The 17331-nt window shown below is 51.5% G+C and overlaps 1 protein-coding gene across 1 annotated transcript in view; it reads left to right on the forward strand.

The window, feature by feature from the left end:
• Positions 1-17331, forward strand: part of LOC126235552 (mucin-2-like) — a 148751-nt gene that overhangs the window by 19968 nt on the left and 111452 nt on the right. Inside the window, exon 2 of the mRNA XM_049944268.1 lies at positions 6615-11451. Within this exon, the coding sequence (XP_049800225.1) occupies positions 6615-11451 (4837 nt within the window). The remainder of the gene's footprint in view (positions 1-6614; positions 11452-17331) is intronic.

Here is a 17331-nt window from a genome sequence, read left to right on the forward strand (position 1 = left end):
CGTTGTGGTAGCGTTGTTAACCTCCAGCTGCCACAAACACAGTTCCGCGACCGCATGTACCCCCCCCCCCCCCCCCGCTTCCCCAGCGACGCGTCTTGGTGGAAAACTTCTCGGCGGTGTACTGGGAACGCCTTTTCCCGTTACCATAGGCTGTGGTTCTCTCTCTCTCTCTCTCTCTCTCTCTCTCTCTCTCTCTCCAATGATACGCGGCAACGTAATGTGTACCACATTTTGCTGCTGTGGTTTTGGGTAATGGATGCTGAAATGTCTGTCAGTTATTACTAAAATCATCTTAAGTCTTCCAGTTCAGGGACGCCATGATTGAAGTGGTTCTCCATCAGTCTTCTATGAGAAGGCAGCATTTGGTTGTAGAAGTACCGTTGGTCTTTATTTTACAATTGCCATTGCCGACTTTCGCCCATAAAAAGAGGTACTCATCAGCATTTAACTACTTCTTCCTTCTCGTAGTCAAAACAAATGGCATGCTTGGAACAAGAGTACCATAAGGCTGTTCAGCCAACAGTCATGCAGTCTCAGCAATACTCCATGTCTTCGAAGCCAAAATGTTAGCATCTGGAAATGCTTCAAGGCCACCATAATCTGCATGACTGCCCCATACAAAAGCAAGTGTCAGCCAAGTACCACCTCCAAACACTGCTTGTACATCACAGGTGAAGTTGAGATGGAGTCCACGAAAAACATTTGGATCTCCAGTCAATCGTCTCCCAAAAACTCGCTACAGACGTGTGCATAGAGTTGACATGTGGTATATACAACGGGTTGTATATATTTCTGATCAGTCAGTTCAGTTGGTGCTGAAGAACCATAGAGAGATCAAAGTTCGGTAAGCCGACGAAACTGTTAATGCTGGAGAGCGTTAAGACTACAACTGAGTAACCCTACGCGTAAGATCAGATGAGGACATTGATAATTTAGCCATTAATATAATATTGGCGGAACCTACAGCGCAAGTGATGGTGTGTGGTGACTGAACTTCAGCGCAGTGGAAGGATGGCATCCAGCGGTAACATGTTATAGTACTAACTGAATGTACGTAAGACTGAGGTCCTCTAACGTATAGTTCTGGTGGATGATGGGGCGTCAGTACTTTTGGATGCAGAATTTCTTTGTACGCAACGTCATTGCTGAATCGGTGCTCCTGTGAATTGTAAGATTAAGTCGTTGGATTAAAAACGGTGTGCAGAAGACTTGGGGTTCATTTTTCGCACAGCAAATAGTGCGTTGCCACTGAATGTGTGTTTGGAGACAAATGCAAAGGGGATCTGGTGAAGCTGTGAATTGTATGTTGCGTGGATGCGTACTACGAGATTGCTCATATTTTAATATAGTCTTCCGTTGTTTTTGTTACTTGAGTCTATTATGTTTACACAGCGTACTCTGCCGTGAGATTTCTGACTATCTGCGGATTGCACTTTGTAAGCTAGGTGAACAATTCATACGCAGAAACCCGGTAAACTACACCATTGCTTCAACTTTTTTTGTGGCGAGTGACAATTAACGTACGATCTGATAGAGGGAACGCGATAGCAGAAAGCTGGAGACGCAGAATTTTGACCTAAAATTATCCTCAATCGAGGCTCACAAGTGGTGGCGGTACCACGCTTTTTGAGATTTTTAGGTGGGCCACGTCTAGATTCGTTTGGGGATTACTTCTTGCTCACACGAGTACACGATTCTATATCTTGTAATTATAACTCAAGAACGCCGAAAAGAGGAAGTGGTAGGAAGTGGTATGCTTCCTGTGATGTGTTAATTGCCCAACGTTTGGAAGGACTGGACCAAAATGAACATTACACACCATTCGTAAGGTATATAAGACAGTTGATTTAAAACTACATAATAAAAATGAAATGAAGTCTTCAGAGGATATTTAAAACAAATTTATGAGGTGGTGGTGGTGGTGGTGGTGGTGGTGGTGGTGGTGGTGGTGGTGATGATATACCCAGAATTAAAATTTTTAACAGAACGACGACTAGCTGATCAGATCCGTGTAATAATCAAAAATAACAGGATACCCCAGTCAGAATTAGAAAACAACTACTACAACAAATACTGGAACAAAATAATGTGCAATCAGAAGAAGAAGAAAATAGAGTAATGGACTCAAACATCCCAGAGCAAACAAACAAAGAACAACATGCACAATTAAACAATCAGAGGAAAACGAAATCTTAAGACAGCCACCAGAACAAGCACAAATAGAACACGAAGTGACACAGATGTTAGATATAGAAGAAAAATTTCAGCTAACATATATAGAATACAAAGACACAAATACAGACGTTAGACCATTCTTGCATAGACCACCAAATAACCCACAAGTCGAAACAACAATAAAAACTATCAACACAATCATGCACAACAAAATAAATGAAAACACAACTATGGAAGAGTTACAACTACTGGTTTATATAGGAGCACTCACTACACTAAATATACACACTAGGCAGAGATCAGAACCAACCAACACACAGAAGAAACCCACGAAACCAGCATGGCAACACAGGCTACAGATCAGAATAGAAAAACTGAGAAAAGACATCGGACAGCTAACACAATTTATAAGAAATTAAATCTCTGAAAAAACGAAAAAGGTTAGGTAAAATCTCACAACAAGAAGCGACAGAGCAATTACACAAAAAGAAGCAGAAATTACAAGCATTAGCCAAACGACTCAGAAGATACAAAAAAAGTGAAAATAGAAGGAAACAAAACCAAACATTCAACACAAACCAAAAGAAATTTTACCAGACAATAGATAACACACACATTACAATAAACAATCCACCAAACGTAACAGACATGGAACACTTCTGGAGCAACATATGGACAAACCCAGTACAACATAACAGGCATGCACGGTGGATACAAGCAGAAACACACACATACAAGATGATACCACAAATGCCTGAAGTGATAATTTTGCAACATGAAGTCACCCAAGCAATTAATTCTACTCACAATTGGAAAGCCCCTGGAAATGATAAAATAGCAAATTTCTGGTTAAAGAAGTTCACCTCAACACATTCACATCTAACTAAATTATTTAACAGTTACATTGCAGACCCATACACATTCCCTGATACACTTACACATGGAATAACTTATCTGAAACCTAAAGATCAAGCAGACACAGCGAACCCAGCTAAATATCGCCCCATAACATGCCTACCAACAATATACAAAATATTAACTTCATTCATTAAACAGAAATTAATGACACATACAACACAGAACAAAATTATAAATGAACAAAAAGGCTGTTGAAAAGGAGCACGAGGATGTAAAGAGCAACTGATAATAGATGCAGAGGTGACATATCAAGCTAAAACTAAACAAAGGTTGCTACACTATGCATACATTGATTACCAAAAAGCTTTTGATAGTGTACCCCACTCATGGTTACTACAAATATTGGAAATACACAAAGTAGATCCTAAATTGATACAGTTCCTAAACATAGTAATGAAAAATTGGAAAACCACACTTAATATCCAAACAAATTCAAATAATATCACATAACAGCCAATAGAGATTAAGTGTGGAATATACCAAGGAGACTCATTAAGTCCTTTCTGGTTCTGCCTTGCTCTGAACCCACTATCCAACATGCTAAATAATACAACTTATGGATACAATATTACTGGAACATACCCACACAAAATCACACATTTGCTATACATGGATGATCTAAAACTACTGGCAGCAACAAATCAACAACTCAACCAATTACTAAAGATAACAGAAGTATTCAGCAATGATATAAATATGGCTTTTGGAACAGACAAATGTAAGAAAAATAGCATAGTCAAGGGAAAACACACTAAACAAGAAGATTAAATATTGGATAACCACAGCGACTGCATAGAAGCGATGGAAAAAACGGATGCCTATAAATATCTAGGATACAGACAAAAAATAGGAATAGATAATACAAATATTAAAGAAGAACTAAAAGGAAAATATAGACAAAGACTAACAAAAATACTGAAAACAGAATTGACGGCAAGAAACAAGACAAAAGCTATAAATACTTATGCCATACCAATATTGACCTACTCATTTGGAGTAGTGAAATGGAGTAACACAGACCTAGAAGCACTCAATACACTTACACGATCACAATGCCACAAATATAGAATACATCACATACATTCAGCAACAGAAAGATTCACATTAAGCAGAAAGGAAGGAGGAAGGGGATTTATCGACATAAAAAACCTACATTATGGACAGGTAGACAATTTAAGAAAATTCTTTCTAGAACGAGCAGAAACTAGCAAAATACACAAGGCAATCACTCATATAAATACATCGCCTACACCACTGTAATTTCACAACCACTTCTACAACCCTTTAGATCACATAACATCAACAGATACGAAGAAAGTAAATTGGAAAAAGAGAACACTTCATGGCAAGCACCCGTATCATCTAACACAGCCACACATCGATCAAGACGCATCCAACACATGGCTAAGAAAAGGCAATATATACAGTGAGACAGAAGGATTCATGATTGCAATACAGGATCAAACAATAAACACCAGGTATTACAGCAAGCATATTATTAAAGATCCCAATACTACAACAGATAAATGCAGACTTTGTAAACAACAAATAGAAACAGTAGATCACATCACAAGTGGATGTACAATACTAACAAATACAGAATACCCCAGAAGACATGACAATGTCGCAAAAATAATACATCAACAGCTTGCCTTACAACATAAACTTATAAAACAACACGTTCCTACATACAAGTATGCACCACAAAATGTACTGGAGAATGATGAATACAAATTATACTGGAACAGAACCATTATAACAGATAAAACAACGCCACATGACAAACCTGACATCATACTCACCAATAAAAAGAAGAAATTAACACAACTAATCGAAATATCCATACCCAATACAACAAATATACAAAAGAAAACAGGAGAAAAAATTGAAAAATACATCCAACTGGCTGAGGAAGTCAAAGAAATGTGGCATCAGGATAAAGTTGACATCATACCAATTATACTATCAACTACAGGAGTCATACCACACAATATCCACCAGTACATCAATGCAATACAGCTACATCCAAACATATATGTACAACTACAGAAATCCGTAATTATTGATACATGTTCAATTACCCGAAAGTTCCTAAATGCAATATAACACATACCGTACAGTTAATAGGAAGTGACGCTTGATCAAGGTCCGCATCACTTTCCATTCTCAACCAGACTTAACGTCTGAGAAAGTAAAGAAATAATAATAATAATAATAATAATAATAATAATAATAATCCCGTGGAGGCCCGAGAAAAGAATAGGCCTCCGGTATGTTCTGCCAGTCGTAGAAGGCGACGAAAAGAACAAACCACTAATAGGGCTAACCCCCATTTAGTGTGATTAGTTGGTTCAGGACAGGACTAACGAAGCCTCGGACAAGCGCCGTCATGGTCGGGGACGACGCTTGAACCCTATGCCCACCCACAATACTAACGACACTGCTAGCCAACTGGAAAATGATTCAAATCCAAATAGAGGTGTTTTGCAGGATATGCTTCCTGCAACCACCCTAGAAGGAAAACAAAGACAGAGGATGAGATGGTCAGATGAAGTTGATCGACAACTCCTGTTCTGTTACTACCAAGCAACAAACCTAGGAACCAACACAACTGGATACAGATCACAAGTATACACAACATTTATTTCCAGATACCCAGAATTAAAATTTTTAACAGAACAACGACTAGCTGATCATATCCGTGTAATAATAAAAAATAACAGGATACCCCAGTCAGAATTAGAAAACATCAAACAAAAAGTACAACAAATACTGGAACAAAATAATGTGCAGAAGAAGAAGAAGAAGAAAATACAGTAAGGGACTCAAACATCCCAGAGCAAACAAACAAAGAACAACACGCACCAATTAAAAAATCAGAGGAAAACGAAATCTTAAGACAGCCACCAGAACAACCACAAATAGAACACGAAGTGACACACGTGTTAGATATAGAAGAAAAATTTCAGCTGACATACATAGAATACAAAGACACAGATACAGACATCAGACCATTCTTGCATTGACCGCCAAATAACCCACAAGTCGAAACAACAACAAAAACTATCAACACATCATACACAACAAAATAAATGAAAACACAACTATGGAAGAGTTACAACTACTGGTTTATATAGGAGCACTCACTACACTAAATATACAAACTAGGCAGAGATCAGAACCAACCAACTCACAGAAGAAACCCACAAAACCAGCGTGGCAACACAGGCTACATATCAGAATAGAAAAACTGAGAAAAGACATCGGACAGCTAACACCATTTATAAGAAATGAAATTTCAGAAACAAAACGAAAAAGGTTAGGAAAAATCTCACAAAAAGAAGCGGTAAAGCAATTAGATGAAAACTAGCAGAAATTACAAGCATTGGCCAAACGACTTAGAAGAAACAAAAAAAGTGAAAATAGAAGGAAACAAAACCAAACATTCAACACAAAGGATGCTTAACCTGCTATCTAAAGAGACGTCAGCGAAGTATGCTCACATAACCCCCACATTGAAGTCACCTCAATAGTCCTCATTCCCCACTTGTCATCCGAGGTTAGCTCGTATTCCAAACCTGTCACCCCCCCCCCCGTTTGCTCATATTTCCCCCCCGTTTGCTCATATTTCCCCCCCGTTTGCTCATATTTCCCCCCCGTTTGCTCATATTTCCCCCCCGTTTGCTCATATTTCCCCCCCGTTTGCTCATATTTCCCCCCCGTTTGCTCATATTTCCCCCCCGTTTGCTCATATTTCCCCCCCGTTTGCTCATATTTCCCCCCCGTTTGCTCATATTTCCCCCCCGTTTGCTCATATTTCCCCCCCGTTTGCTCATATTTCCCCCCCGTTTGCTCATATTTCCCCCCCGTTTGCTCATATTTCCCCCCCGTTTGCTCATATTTCCCCCCCGTTTGCTCATATTTCCCCCCCGTTTGCTCATATTTCCCCCCCGTTTGCTCATATTTCCCCCCCGTTTGCTCATATTTCCCCCCCGTTTGCTCATATTTCCCCCCCGTTTGCTCATATTTCCCCCCCGTTTGCTCATATTTCCCCCCCGTTTGCTCATATTTCCCCCCCGTTTGCTCATATTTCCCCCCCGTTTGCTCATATTTCCCCCCCGTTTGCTCATATTTCCCCCCCGTTTGCTCATATTTCCCCCCCGTTTGCTCGTATCCCCCCCGTTTGCTCGTATCCCCCCCCCCGTTTGCTCGTATCCCCCCCCCCGTTTGCTCGTATCCCCCCCCCCGTTTGCTCGTATCCCGCCCCCCGTTTGCTCGTATCCCGCCCCCCGTTTGCTCGTATCCCGCCCCCCGTTTGCTCGTATCCCGCCCCCCGTTTGCTCGTATCCCGCCCCCCGTTTGCTCGTATCCCGCCCCCCGTTTGCTCGTATCCCGCCCCCCGTTTGCTCGTATCCCGCCCCCGTTTGCTCGTATCCCGCCCCCCGTTTGCTCGTACTCCTCCGCCGCCGTTTGCTCGTACTCCTCCGCCGCCGTTTGCTCGTACTCCTCCGCCGCCGTTTGCTCGTACTCCTCCGCCCCCGTTCGCTCGTACTCCTCCGCCCCCGTTCGCTCGTACTCCTCCGCCCCCGTTCGCTCGTACTCCTCCGCCCCCGTTTGCTCGTACTCCTCCGCCCCCGTTTGCTCGTACTCCTCCGCCCCCGTTTGCTCGTACTCCTCCGCCCCCGTTTGCTCGTACTCCTCCGCCCCCGTTTGCTCGTACTCCTCCGCCCCCGTTTGCTCGTACTCCTCCGCCCCCGTTTGCTCGTACTCCTCCGCCCCCGTTTGCTCGTACTCCTCCGCCCCCGTTTGCTCGTACTCCTCCGCCCCCGTTTGCTCGTACTCCTCCGCCCCCGTTTGCTCGTACTCCTCCGCCCCCGTTTGCTCGTACTCCTCCGCCCCCGTTTGCTCGTACTCCTCCGCCCCCGTTTGCTCGTACTCCTCCGCCCCCGTTTGCTCGTACTCCTCCGCCCCCGTTTGCTCGTACTCCTCCGCCCCCGTTTGCTCGTACTCCTCCGCCCCCGTTTGCTCGTACTCCTCCGCCCCCGTTTGCTCGTACTCCTCCGCCCCCGTTTGCTCGTACTCCTCCGCCCCCGTTTGCTCGTACTCCTCCGCCCCCGTTTGCTCGTACTCCTCCGCCCCCGTTTGCTCGTACTCCTCCGCCCCCGTTTGCTCGTACTCCTCCGCCCCCGTTTGCTCGTACTCCTCCGCCCCCGTTTGCTCGTACTCCTCCGCCCCCGTTTGCTCGTACTCCTCCGCCCCCGTTTGCTCGTACTCCTCCGCCCCCGTTTGCTCGTACTCCTCCGCCCCCGTTTGCTCGTACTCCTCCGCCCCCGTTTGCTCGTACTCCTCCGCCCCCGTTTGCTCGTACTCCTCCGCCCCCGTCCCCCCTTTCTGCCTTTTGCTTGTACTCCCCCCTCCATCACCTGTATTCCTGCAATTCCCCTTGTCGCCCTCCTGTGTCACATTTCTCCTTACCACCATCGCCCCCTCCTTACCACCATCGCCCCTCCTTACCACCATCGCCCCCTCCTTACCACCATCGCCCCCTCCTTACCACCATCGCCCCCTCCTTACCACCATCGCCCCCTCCTTACCACCATCGCCCCCTCCTTACCACCATCGCCCCCTCCTTACCACCGTCGCCCCCTCCTTACCACCGTCGCCCCCTCCTTACCACCGTCGCCCCCTCCTTACCACCGTCGCCCCCTCCTTACCACCGTCGCCCCCTCCTTACCACCGTCGCCCGTTCCTTACCGCCGTCGCCCCTTCCTTACCGCCGTCGCCCGTTCCTTACCGCCGTCGCCCCTTCCTTACCGCCGTCGCCCCTTCCTTACCGCCGTCGCCCCCTCCTTACCGCCGTCGCCCCTTCCTTACCGCCGTCGCCCCCTCCTCACCGCCGTCGCCCCCTCCTCACCGCCGTCGCCCCCTCCTCACCGCCGTCGCCCCCTCCTCACCGCCGTCGCCCCCTCCTCACCGCCGTCGCCCCCTCCTCACCGCCGTCGCCCCCTCCTCACCGCCGTCGCCCCCTCCTCACCGCCGTCGCCCCCTCCTCACCGCCGTCGCCCCCTCCTCACCGCCGTCGCCCCCTCCTCACCGCCGTCGCCCCCTCCTCACCGCCGTCGCCCCCTCCTCACCGCCGTCGCCCCCTCCTCACCGCCGTCGCCCCCTCCTCACCGCCGTCGCCCCCTCCTCACCGCCGTCGCCCCCTCCTCACCGCCGTCGCCCCCTCCTCACCGCCGTCGCCCCCTCCTCACCGCCGTCGCCCCCTCCTCACCGCCGTCGCCCCCTCCTCACCGCCGTCGCCCCCTCCTCACCGCCGTCGCCCCCTCCTCACCGCCGTCGCCCCCTCCTCACCGCCGTCGCCCCCTCCTCACCGCCGTCGCCCCCTCCTCACCGCCGTCGCCCCCTCCTCACCGCCGTCGCCCCCTCCTCACCGCCGTCGCCCCCTCCTCACCGCCGTCGCCCCCTCCTCACCGCCGTCGCCCCCTCCTCACCGCCGTCGCCCCCTCCTCACCGCCGTCGCCCCCTCCTCACCGCCGTCGCCCCCTCCTCACCGCCGTCGCCCCCTCCTCACCGCCGTCGCCCCCTCCTCACCGCCGTCGCCCCCTCCTCACCGCCGTCGCCCCCTCCTCACCGCCGTCGCCCCCTCCTCACCGCCGTCGCCCCCTCCTCACCGCCGTCGCCCCCTCCTCACCGCCGTCGCCCCCTCCTCACCGCCGTCGCCCCCTCCTCACCGCCGTCGCCCCCTCCTCACCGCCGTCGCCCCCTCCTCACCGCCGTCGCCCCCTCCTCACCGCCGTCGCCCCCTCCTCACCGCCGTCGCCCCCTCCTCACCGCCGTCGCCCCCTCCTCACCGCCGTCGCCCCCTCCTCACCGCCGTCGCCCCCTCCTCACCGCCGTCGCCCCCTCCTCACCGCCGTCGCCCCCTCCTCACCGCCGTCGCCCCCTCCTCACCGCCGTCGCCCCCTCCTCACCGCCGTCGCCCCCTCCTCACCGCCGTCGCCCCCTCCTCACCGCCGTCGCCCCCTCCTCACCGCCGTCGCCCCCTCCTCACCGCCGTCGCCCCCTCCTCACCGCCGTCGCCCCCTCCTCACCGCCGTCGCCCCCTCCTCACCGCCGTCGCCCCCACCTCACCGCCGTCGCCCCCTCCTTACCGCCGTCGCCCCCACCTCACCGCCGTCGCCCCCTCCTTACCGCCGTCGCCCCCACCTCACCGCCGTCGCCCCCACCTCACCGCCGTCGCCCCCTCCTTACCGCCGTCGCCCCCTCCTTACCGCCGTCGCCCCCTCCTTACCGCCGTCGCCCCCTCCTTACCGCCGTCGCCCCCTCCTTACCGCCGTCGCCCCCTCCTTACCGCCGTCGCCCCCTCCTTACCGCCGTCGCCCCCTCCTTACCGCCGTCGCCCCCTCCTTACCGCCGTCGCCCCCTCCTTACCGCCGTCGCCCCCTCCTTACCGCCGTCGCCCCCTCCTTACCGCCGTCGCCCCCTCCTTACCGCCGTCGCCCCCTCCTTACCGCCGTCGCCCCCTCCTTACCGCCGTCGCCCCCTCCTTACCGCCGTCGCCCCCTCCTTACCGCCGTCGCCCCCTCCTTACCGCCGTCGCCCCCTCCTTACCGCCGTCGCCCCCTCCTTACCGCCGTCGCCCCCTCCTTACCGCCGTCGCCCCCTCCTTACCGCCGTCGCCCCCTCCTTACCGCCGTCGCCCCCTCCTTACCGCCGTCGCCCCCTCCTTACCGCCGTCGCCCCCTCCTTACCGCCGTCGCCCCCTCCTTACCGCCGTCGCCCCCTCCTTACCGCCGTCGCCCCCTCCTTACCGCCGTCGCCCCCTCCTTACCGCCGTCGCCCCCTCCTTACCGCCGTCGCCCCCTCCTTACCGCCGTCGCCCCCTCCTTACCGCCGTCGCCCCCTCCTTACCGCCGTCGCCCCCTCCTTACCGCCGTCGCCCCCTCCTTACCGCCGTCGCCCCCTCCTTACCGCCGTCGCCCCCTCCTTACCGCCGTCGCCCCCTCCTTACCGCCGTCGCCCCCTCCTTACCGCCGTCGCCCCCTCCTTACCGCCGTCGCCCCCTCCTTACCGCCGTCGCCCCCTCCTTACCGCCGTCGCCCCCTCCTTACCGCCGTCGCCCCCTCCTTACCGCCGTCGCCCCCTCCTTACCGCCGTCGCCCCCTCCTTACCGCCGTCGCCCCCTCCTTACCGCCGTCGCCCCCTCCTTACCGCCGTCGCCCCCTCCTTACCGCCGTCGCCCCCTCCTTACCGCCGTCGCCCCCTCCTTACCGCCGTCGCCCCCTCCTTACCGCCGTCGCCCCCTCCTTACCGCCGTCGCCCCCTCCTTACCGCCGTCGCCCCCTCCTTACCGCCGTCGCCCCCTCCTTACCGCCGTCGCCCCCCCCCTCCTCACCGCCGTCGCCCCCCTCCGACCCCTCTTCAGTCCATATTCCATTCCTTGATAGACCGTAAGCCCCCCGACCGTGCGAGGTGTAGCAGTGGGTAGTACACTAGACTCGCCTTCGGGAAGACAACAGTTAAATTCCGAATCGGGCCATCCCCATTCAGGTTTTCTGTGTTTTCCTATGTTGCTTCAGGCAAATTCTAGAATTGTTTCCTTGATTGGGCACGGCTGACTTCCTTCCCTAATCTGATGTGACCACTGGCCTTGGTTTTTGATCTTTCCACCAAATCAACTCAACCCCGTTTTCCCCCGATATCAGCCCTTGGTAGCCCCTATAACCCCCTTCTCTCTCTGTCTCTAGTACCATGGAAATCATTCCCTCATGTCTTAACGCACGTCCTATCATCCTGTCACTTCTCCTTTGTAGTGTTTCCCATGCATTCCACTCCTATCACGTTCTGTACAGAACCACCTCATTCCTAACCTTAACAGTCCAACTAATTTTCTACATTCGTCTGCATCATCACATCGCAAATGGTTCGATTCCCTTCTGTTCCAGTTTTCCCACCGTCCGTTTAACTACGATACAATGTTCATACCGTTCTGTGCACGAGACATACATACTTCAAAAGTTCTTAACCAAAGTTTGATACTAGCCCAATATTTGATACTAGTAGACTCCTATGGGCAGGGAATGCCCATTTTGCCATTGCTAGACTGCCCAATAAAATTCTCGGTGTTTCCATTTCTGGTACTTACCACTTCCATCATACTTCGATTTAATCTCTCTTCTGTACTCACTAGACTGATTATTCAGTTCAGCAGCTCATGTTGCTTACTTTCACTCCAGCTAGCAATGTCATAAGCTACTCCTATCATTAGTATTCTTTCCTATTTGAAGAAGTGATGACCGTTTTCATTTCCACTCCTGAACCTTTCATTTATTTCCGATGTACACATTGAAGAACACTTAGTGAAGACGACAGTCCTGTCCTAGACTTTTATAATCAGAGCACTTTGTTATTGGTCATACGCTTCTATTTTTTATTGGTTCTTGTATAACTGTATTCTGGCTGGCTGCACCTCCCCTCGCAACATCGTTTGGCCGAGTCGCCACCCCCCCCCCTTCTGCGACATTACTCTGCCGAGTCGCCCCCCCCCTCTGCGACATTATTCTGCCGAGTCGCCCCCCCTCCCTCTGCGACATTATTCTGCCGAGTCGCCCCCCCCTCTGCGACATTATTCTGCCGAGTCGCCCCCCCCTCTACGACATTATTCTGCCGAGTCGCCCCCCCCCCTCTGCGACATTATTCTGCCGAGTCGCCCCCCCCTCTGCGACATTATTCTGCCGAGTCGCCCCCCCCTCTGCGACATTATTCTGCCGAGTCGCCCCCCCCCCCCTCTGCGACATTATTCTGCCGAGTCGCCCCCCCCTCTGCGACATTATTCTGCCGAGTCGCCCCCCCTCTGCGACATTATTCCTCCGAGTCGCCCCCCCTCTGCGACATTATTCCTCCGAGTCGCCCCCCCTCTGCGACATTATTCCTCCGAGTCGCCCCCCCTCTGCGACATTATTCCTCCGAGTCGCCCCCCCTCTGCGACATTATTCCTCCGAGTCGCCCCCCTCTGCGACATTATTCCTCCGAGTCGCCCCCCCTCTGCGACATTATTCCTCCGAGTCGCCCCCCCTCTGCGACATTATTCCTCCGAGTCGCCCCCCCTCTGCGACATTATTCCTCCGAGTCGCCCCCCCTCTGCGACATTATTCCTCCGAGTCGCCCCCCCTCTGCGACATTATTCCTCCGAGTCGCCCCCCCTCTGCGACATTATTCCTCCGAGTCGCCCCCCCTCTGCGACATTATTCCTCCGAGTCGCCCCCCCTCTGCGACATTATTCCTCCGAGTCGCCCCCCCTCTGCGACATTATTCCTCCGAGTCGCCCCCCCTCTGCGACATTGTTCCTCCGAGTCGCCTCCCCACCCTCTGCGACACTGTTCCGCCGAGTCGCCTCCCCACCCTCTGCGGCACTGTTCCGCCGAGTCGCCCCCCCCCCTCTGCGGCACTGTTCCGCCGAGTCGCCCCCCCCCTCTGCGGCACTGTTCTTCCGAGTCGCCCCCCCCCCTCTGCGGCACTGTTCTTCCGAGTCGCCCCCCCCTCTGCGGCACTGTTCTTCCGAGTCGCCCCCCCCCTCTGCGGCACTGTTCTTCCGAGTCGCCCCCCCCCCCTCTGCGGCACTGTTCTTCCGAGTCGCCCCCCCCCCCTCTGCGGCACTGTTCTTCCGAGTCGCCCCCCCCCCTCTGCGGCACTGTTCTTCCGAGTCGCCCCCCCCTCTGCGGCACTGTTCTGCCGAGTCGCCCCCCCTCTGCGGAACTGTTCTGCCGAGTCGCCCCCCCCCTCTGCGGCACTGTTCTGCCGAGTCGCCCCCCCCTCTGCGGCACTGTTCTGCCGAGTCGCACCCCTCCCCCCCCTTCCGCGGCACTGTTCTGCCGAGTCGCACCCCTCCCCCCCCCCTTCCGCGACACTGTTCTGCCGAGTCGCACCCCTCCCCCCCCCCTTCCGCGACACTGTTCTGCCGAGTCGCACCCCTCCCCCCCCCCTTCCGCGACACTGTTCTGCCGAGTCGCACCCCTCCCCCCCCCCTTCCGCGACACTGTTCTGCCGAGTCGCACCCCTCCCCCCCCCCTTCCGCGACACTGTTCTGCCGAGTCGCACCCCTCCCCCCCCCCCTTCCGCGACACTGATCTGCCGTGTCGACCCCCCCCTGCCCCCCCCCTCCCCCGTCCGCTACACCGTTTACTCGATTCCCAGCTGGTCGAGACAAAAGCAGCAAAAGGGATGTAACTGTGTTTGTGACTTCTATGAGTTCCTAACCACGAGCGAGTTTTATAATATCGTCTGTGTATTCATATTCATATTTTAGTTTCTAGAGTTTCTGCATATTTATTTAATATATAACAGCCACAGTCCTCGGGTTTTCGTTTGCATCGTAAAGTAAACAGATTTTGTTACGTACCACAATTGCCTAACCAGGGGTGAAATTATTTAGTTCCATCTGAGTGCTTCAGTAGTTAGGTTCGGGAATCTTTGCATATTAATCTGATTAGACCCAGTTCCTGTGTTTATTCAGCATGGATAGTAGAGCTGCACAGCATGGGCCTATAGTCCATTTATATGAGGAGTTCACTTTTCCATGGTCTTCAGTATGGACAGGGAGTGGGATTGTTGTGTGTGGATACGAGCGGAGTTCGTCACACTTCGTTCTGTGTGTCAGGCTCTCATGGCTTTGGTTACATAGCTTGTGGTTGAAGTGGATGGGCACCACTGTTGCGGACCGGCTGTGGGGATCCTGCAGACTTTCAGCACATCAGTCCTCTGATTGGTGCTCGACTGTGGCCAGCTTAGTTACTGCTCAGACTGAGGTTGACCCCGCACCTGTGGTCGAGTGGGAGGTCGGTCTGTGGCGTAGCAGGTGGCGAAAGACTTCCCAATCGGCCGCACGTAAGGCCTCCATGGTTTGTCTGACAAACAGGTTTCAGGTACTGTTTGTGGCTGACAGTGTTGCTGAGCCAGATGCTGTCGCCTGTCCTATTTCAGAGGAAACCCCCTCAGCCGGCAAGACACGGAAAGTCAGAGGCTGGAATTATTCATAGCTCGGAGCTCCAACGTTACGAGCGTTATGGGGACCCCTAGGGACATGACTGCCGAGAACGGAAAGAAATACAATGAAATGACTCCACCCAGTACGCACAAGGAGCGCACAATTGTGGAACGGGTACTCCACGGTGCCATGAACAGAACAGGATGTAGTAAATAGCAGGTGGTTGCTCACGTCGGTACCAATGATGTATGTCCCTCAGGATCAGAAGATATTCTCCCTAGTTCCGAGTGGCTATGAGAAGATGTAAAGGCTGCCAGTCTTTCTTGCAAGATGAAAGCAGAGCTGACCATTTGCAGCATAGTCGACAGGACCGATTGCGGATCTCTGGTACAGAGCCGAGTGGACTTTCTGGATGAGAGGCTCAGACGGTTCCGCGATCGTGTAGGCTGCTGATTGCACGACTTGGGCCAAAGGGTGTTTGGGTTTCAGGTACTGCTGAACAGGTCAGGTGTCCACTATAGGCAGTACGAGGCTACACATGTATCGGGCTGTGCAGCGTGGACTGGGATGTTTCTTAGGCTAGAGGGTCTCGGGGAAACACAAGAAGGGCTTCAGTCACAAAGGGGGCAGGGTGAACACAGGAAGAACATAGATACAATACCCATCGGATCCTTTTACTGACCTCACAATTTAGATGATGCAGTTGCCTAAAGGTTCAAAGAAAGCTTCGACTTCAAACACATACCCGATTAATACGATTATAGTTGGTAGTGACTTTTATTTTCGCCAACATATCGAAGGTAAATTAATGTTTAATTCTGGAGGTACTCATAAAAAATCTTCCGAAATTGGCGTTTAGCACATCTCTGAAAATTATTTCGAACAGTTAGTTCATGAGCCCACCCGAATAGTAAATTATTGTGAAAACACGCTTGAACTCTTAGCAACAAATAATCCTGAGTTAATAACTAGTCTCAAAGGGATACAGGAGTTAGTGAACATAGGGTTGTCGCAACGAGACTGAATATTGCAACCCGCAAACCCTCCAAAAATAAACGAAAAGTATACCTATTTAAAAAAGCAGATAAAAATTGACTTGACGCCTTTTTGAGAGAGAATCGCAACTCCTTCCAGATTAAATATATAAGTTATAACTAGATGTGGCGGGAATTCGAAGAAATAGTATAGGCTGCAATGGAGAGATTTATACCAAATAAATTAACGATGGAGCTGATTCTCCTTGTTACACAAAATGGGCAAAAGCACTGCTGCAGAAACAACGAAACAAACATGGCAAATTTAAACAGACGCAAAATCCCCAAAATTGGCGATCTTCTACAAAAGTTCGAAATTTAGCGCGGACTTCAGTGCGATGTGCTTACAATTGTTCCCACAACGAAACTGTCTCGAAACCTGGCAGAAAATCCAAAGAAATTCTGGTCGCATGTGAAGTGTGTTAGTGGCAAGAAACTATCAATCCCTTCTCTGCTAGATAGCAGTGGAGAGACTGCTGAAAGAGCCAAAGCAGAGTTACTGAACACAGCCTTCTAAAATAATTTTATAAAAGCAACTCCTCTGGCCCACACTGTGTACCAATTAGGTTCCTTTCAGAGTATGCTGATGTGTTAGCTCCATGCTTACCATAATATATAACTGTTCGCTCGTACACAAGGACTGGAAAGCTGCAGAGACCACAACAATATTAGAGAAAGGTAGTAGGAGTAATCAACTAAGTTGAAGGCCCATATCGTTAACGTCTGTATGCAGCATGATTTTGGAACACGTATTGTGTTCGAACAGTACGAATTACCTCGAAGAAACGGCGTATTGACATATAATCAACATGGATTAGGAAAACATCGTTCTTGTTAAACACAATTAGCTCTTTGTTCCCATGAAGCGTTGAGTGCTTTGTTTCTGTTGTGTCGATTCCCTAAGGTCTCGACACAATGAGTGGCTAGGTGCACGCGAAACTAACGCAGACGGGCGTAAATTCTGAAACAGGAGACTGGATGAAAAACTATAAAGAAAAGAACGTATTGGGTAGATTACTTAACTTTTAATGATGTTCTTCTTGTTGAAATACATCTCTTGCATAGTAGTAAGCAATTAGCAATGATACACATGGCGCCTTGCTAGGTAGTAGCGATGGACTAGCTGAAGGCTATTTAATCTGTCTCTCGGCAAATGAGAGGAAGACGTGATACGTCTTGTCGCAAGCTATGTCGTCCGTACAACTGGGGCGAGGTCAA

The sequence above is a fragment of the Schistocerca nitens genome, chromosome 2 (genome assembly GCF_023898315.1).
Source record: "Schistocerca nitens isolate TAMUIC-IGC-003100 chromosome 2, iqSchNite1.1, whole genome shotgun sequence".
In the NCBI taxonomy this organism is placed as follows: domain Eukaryota; kingdom Metazoa; phylum Arthropoda; class Insecta; order Orthoptera; family Acrididae; genus Schistocerca; species Schistocerca nitens.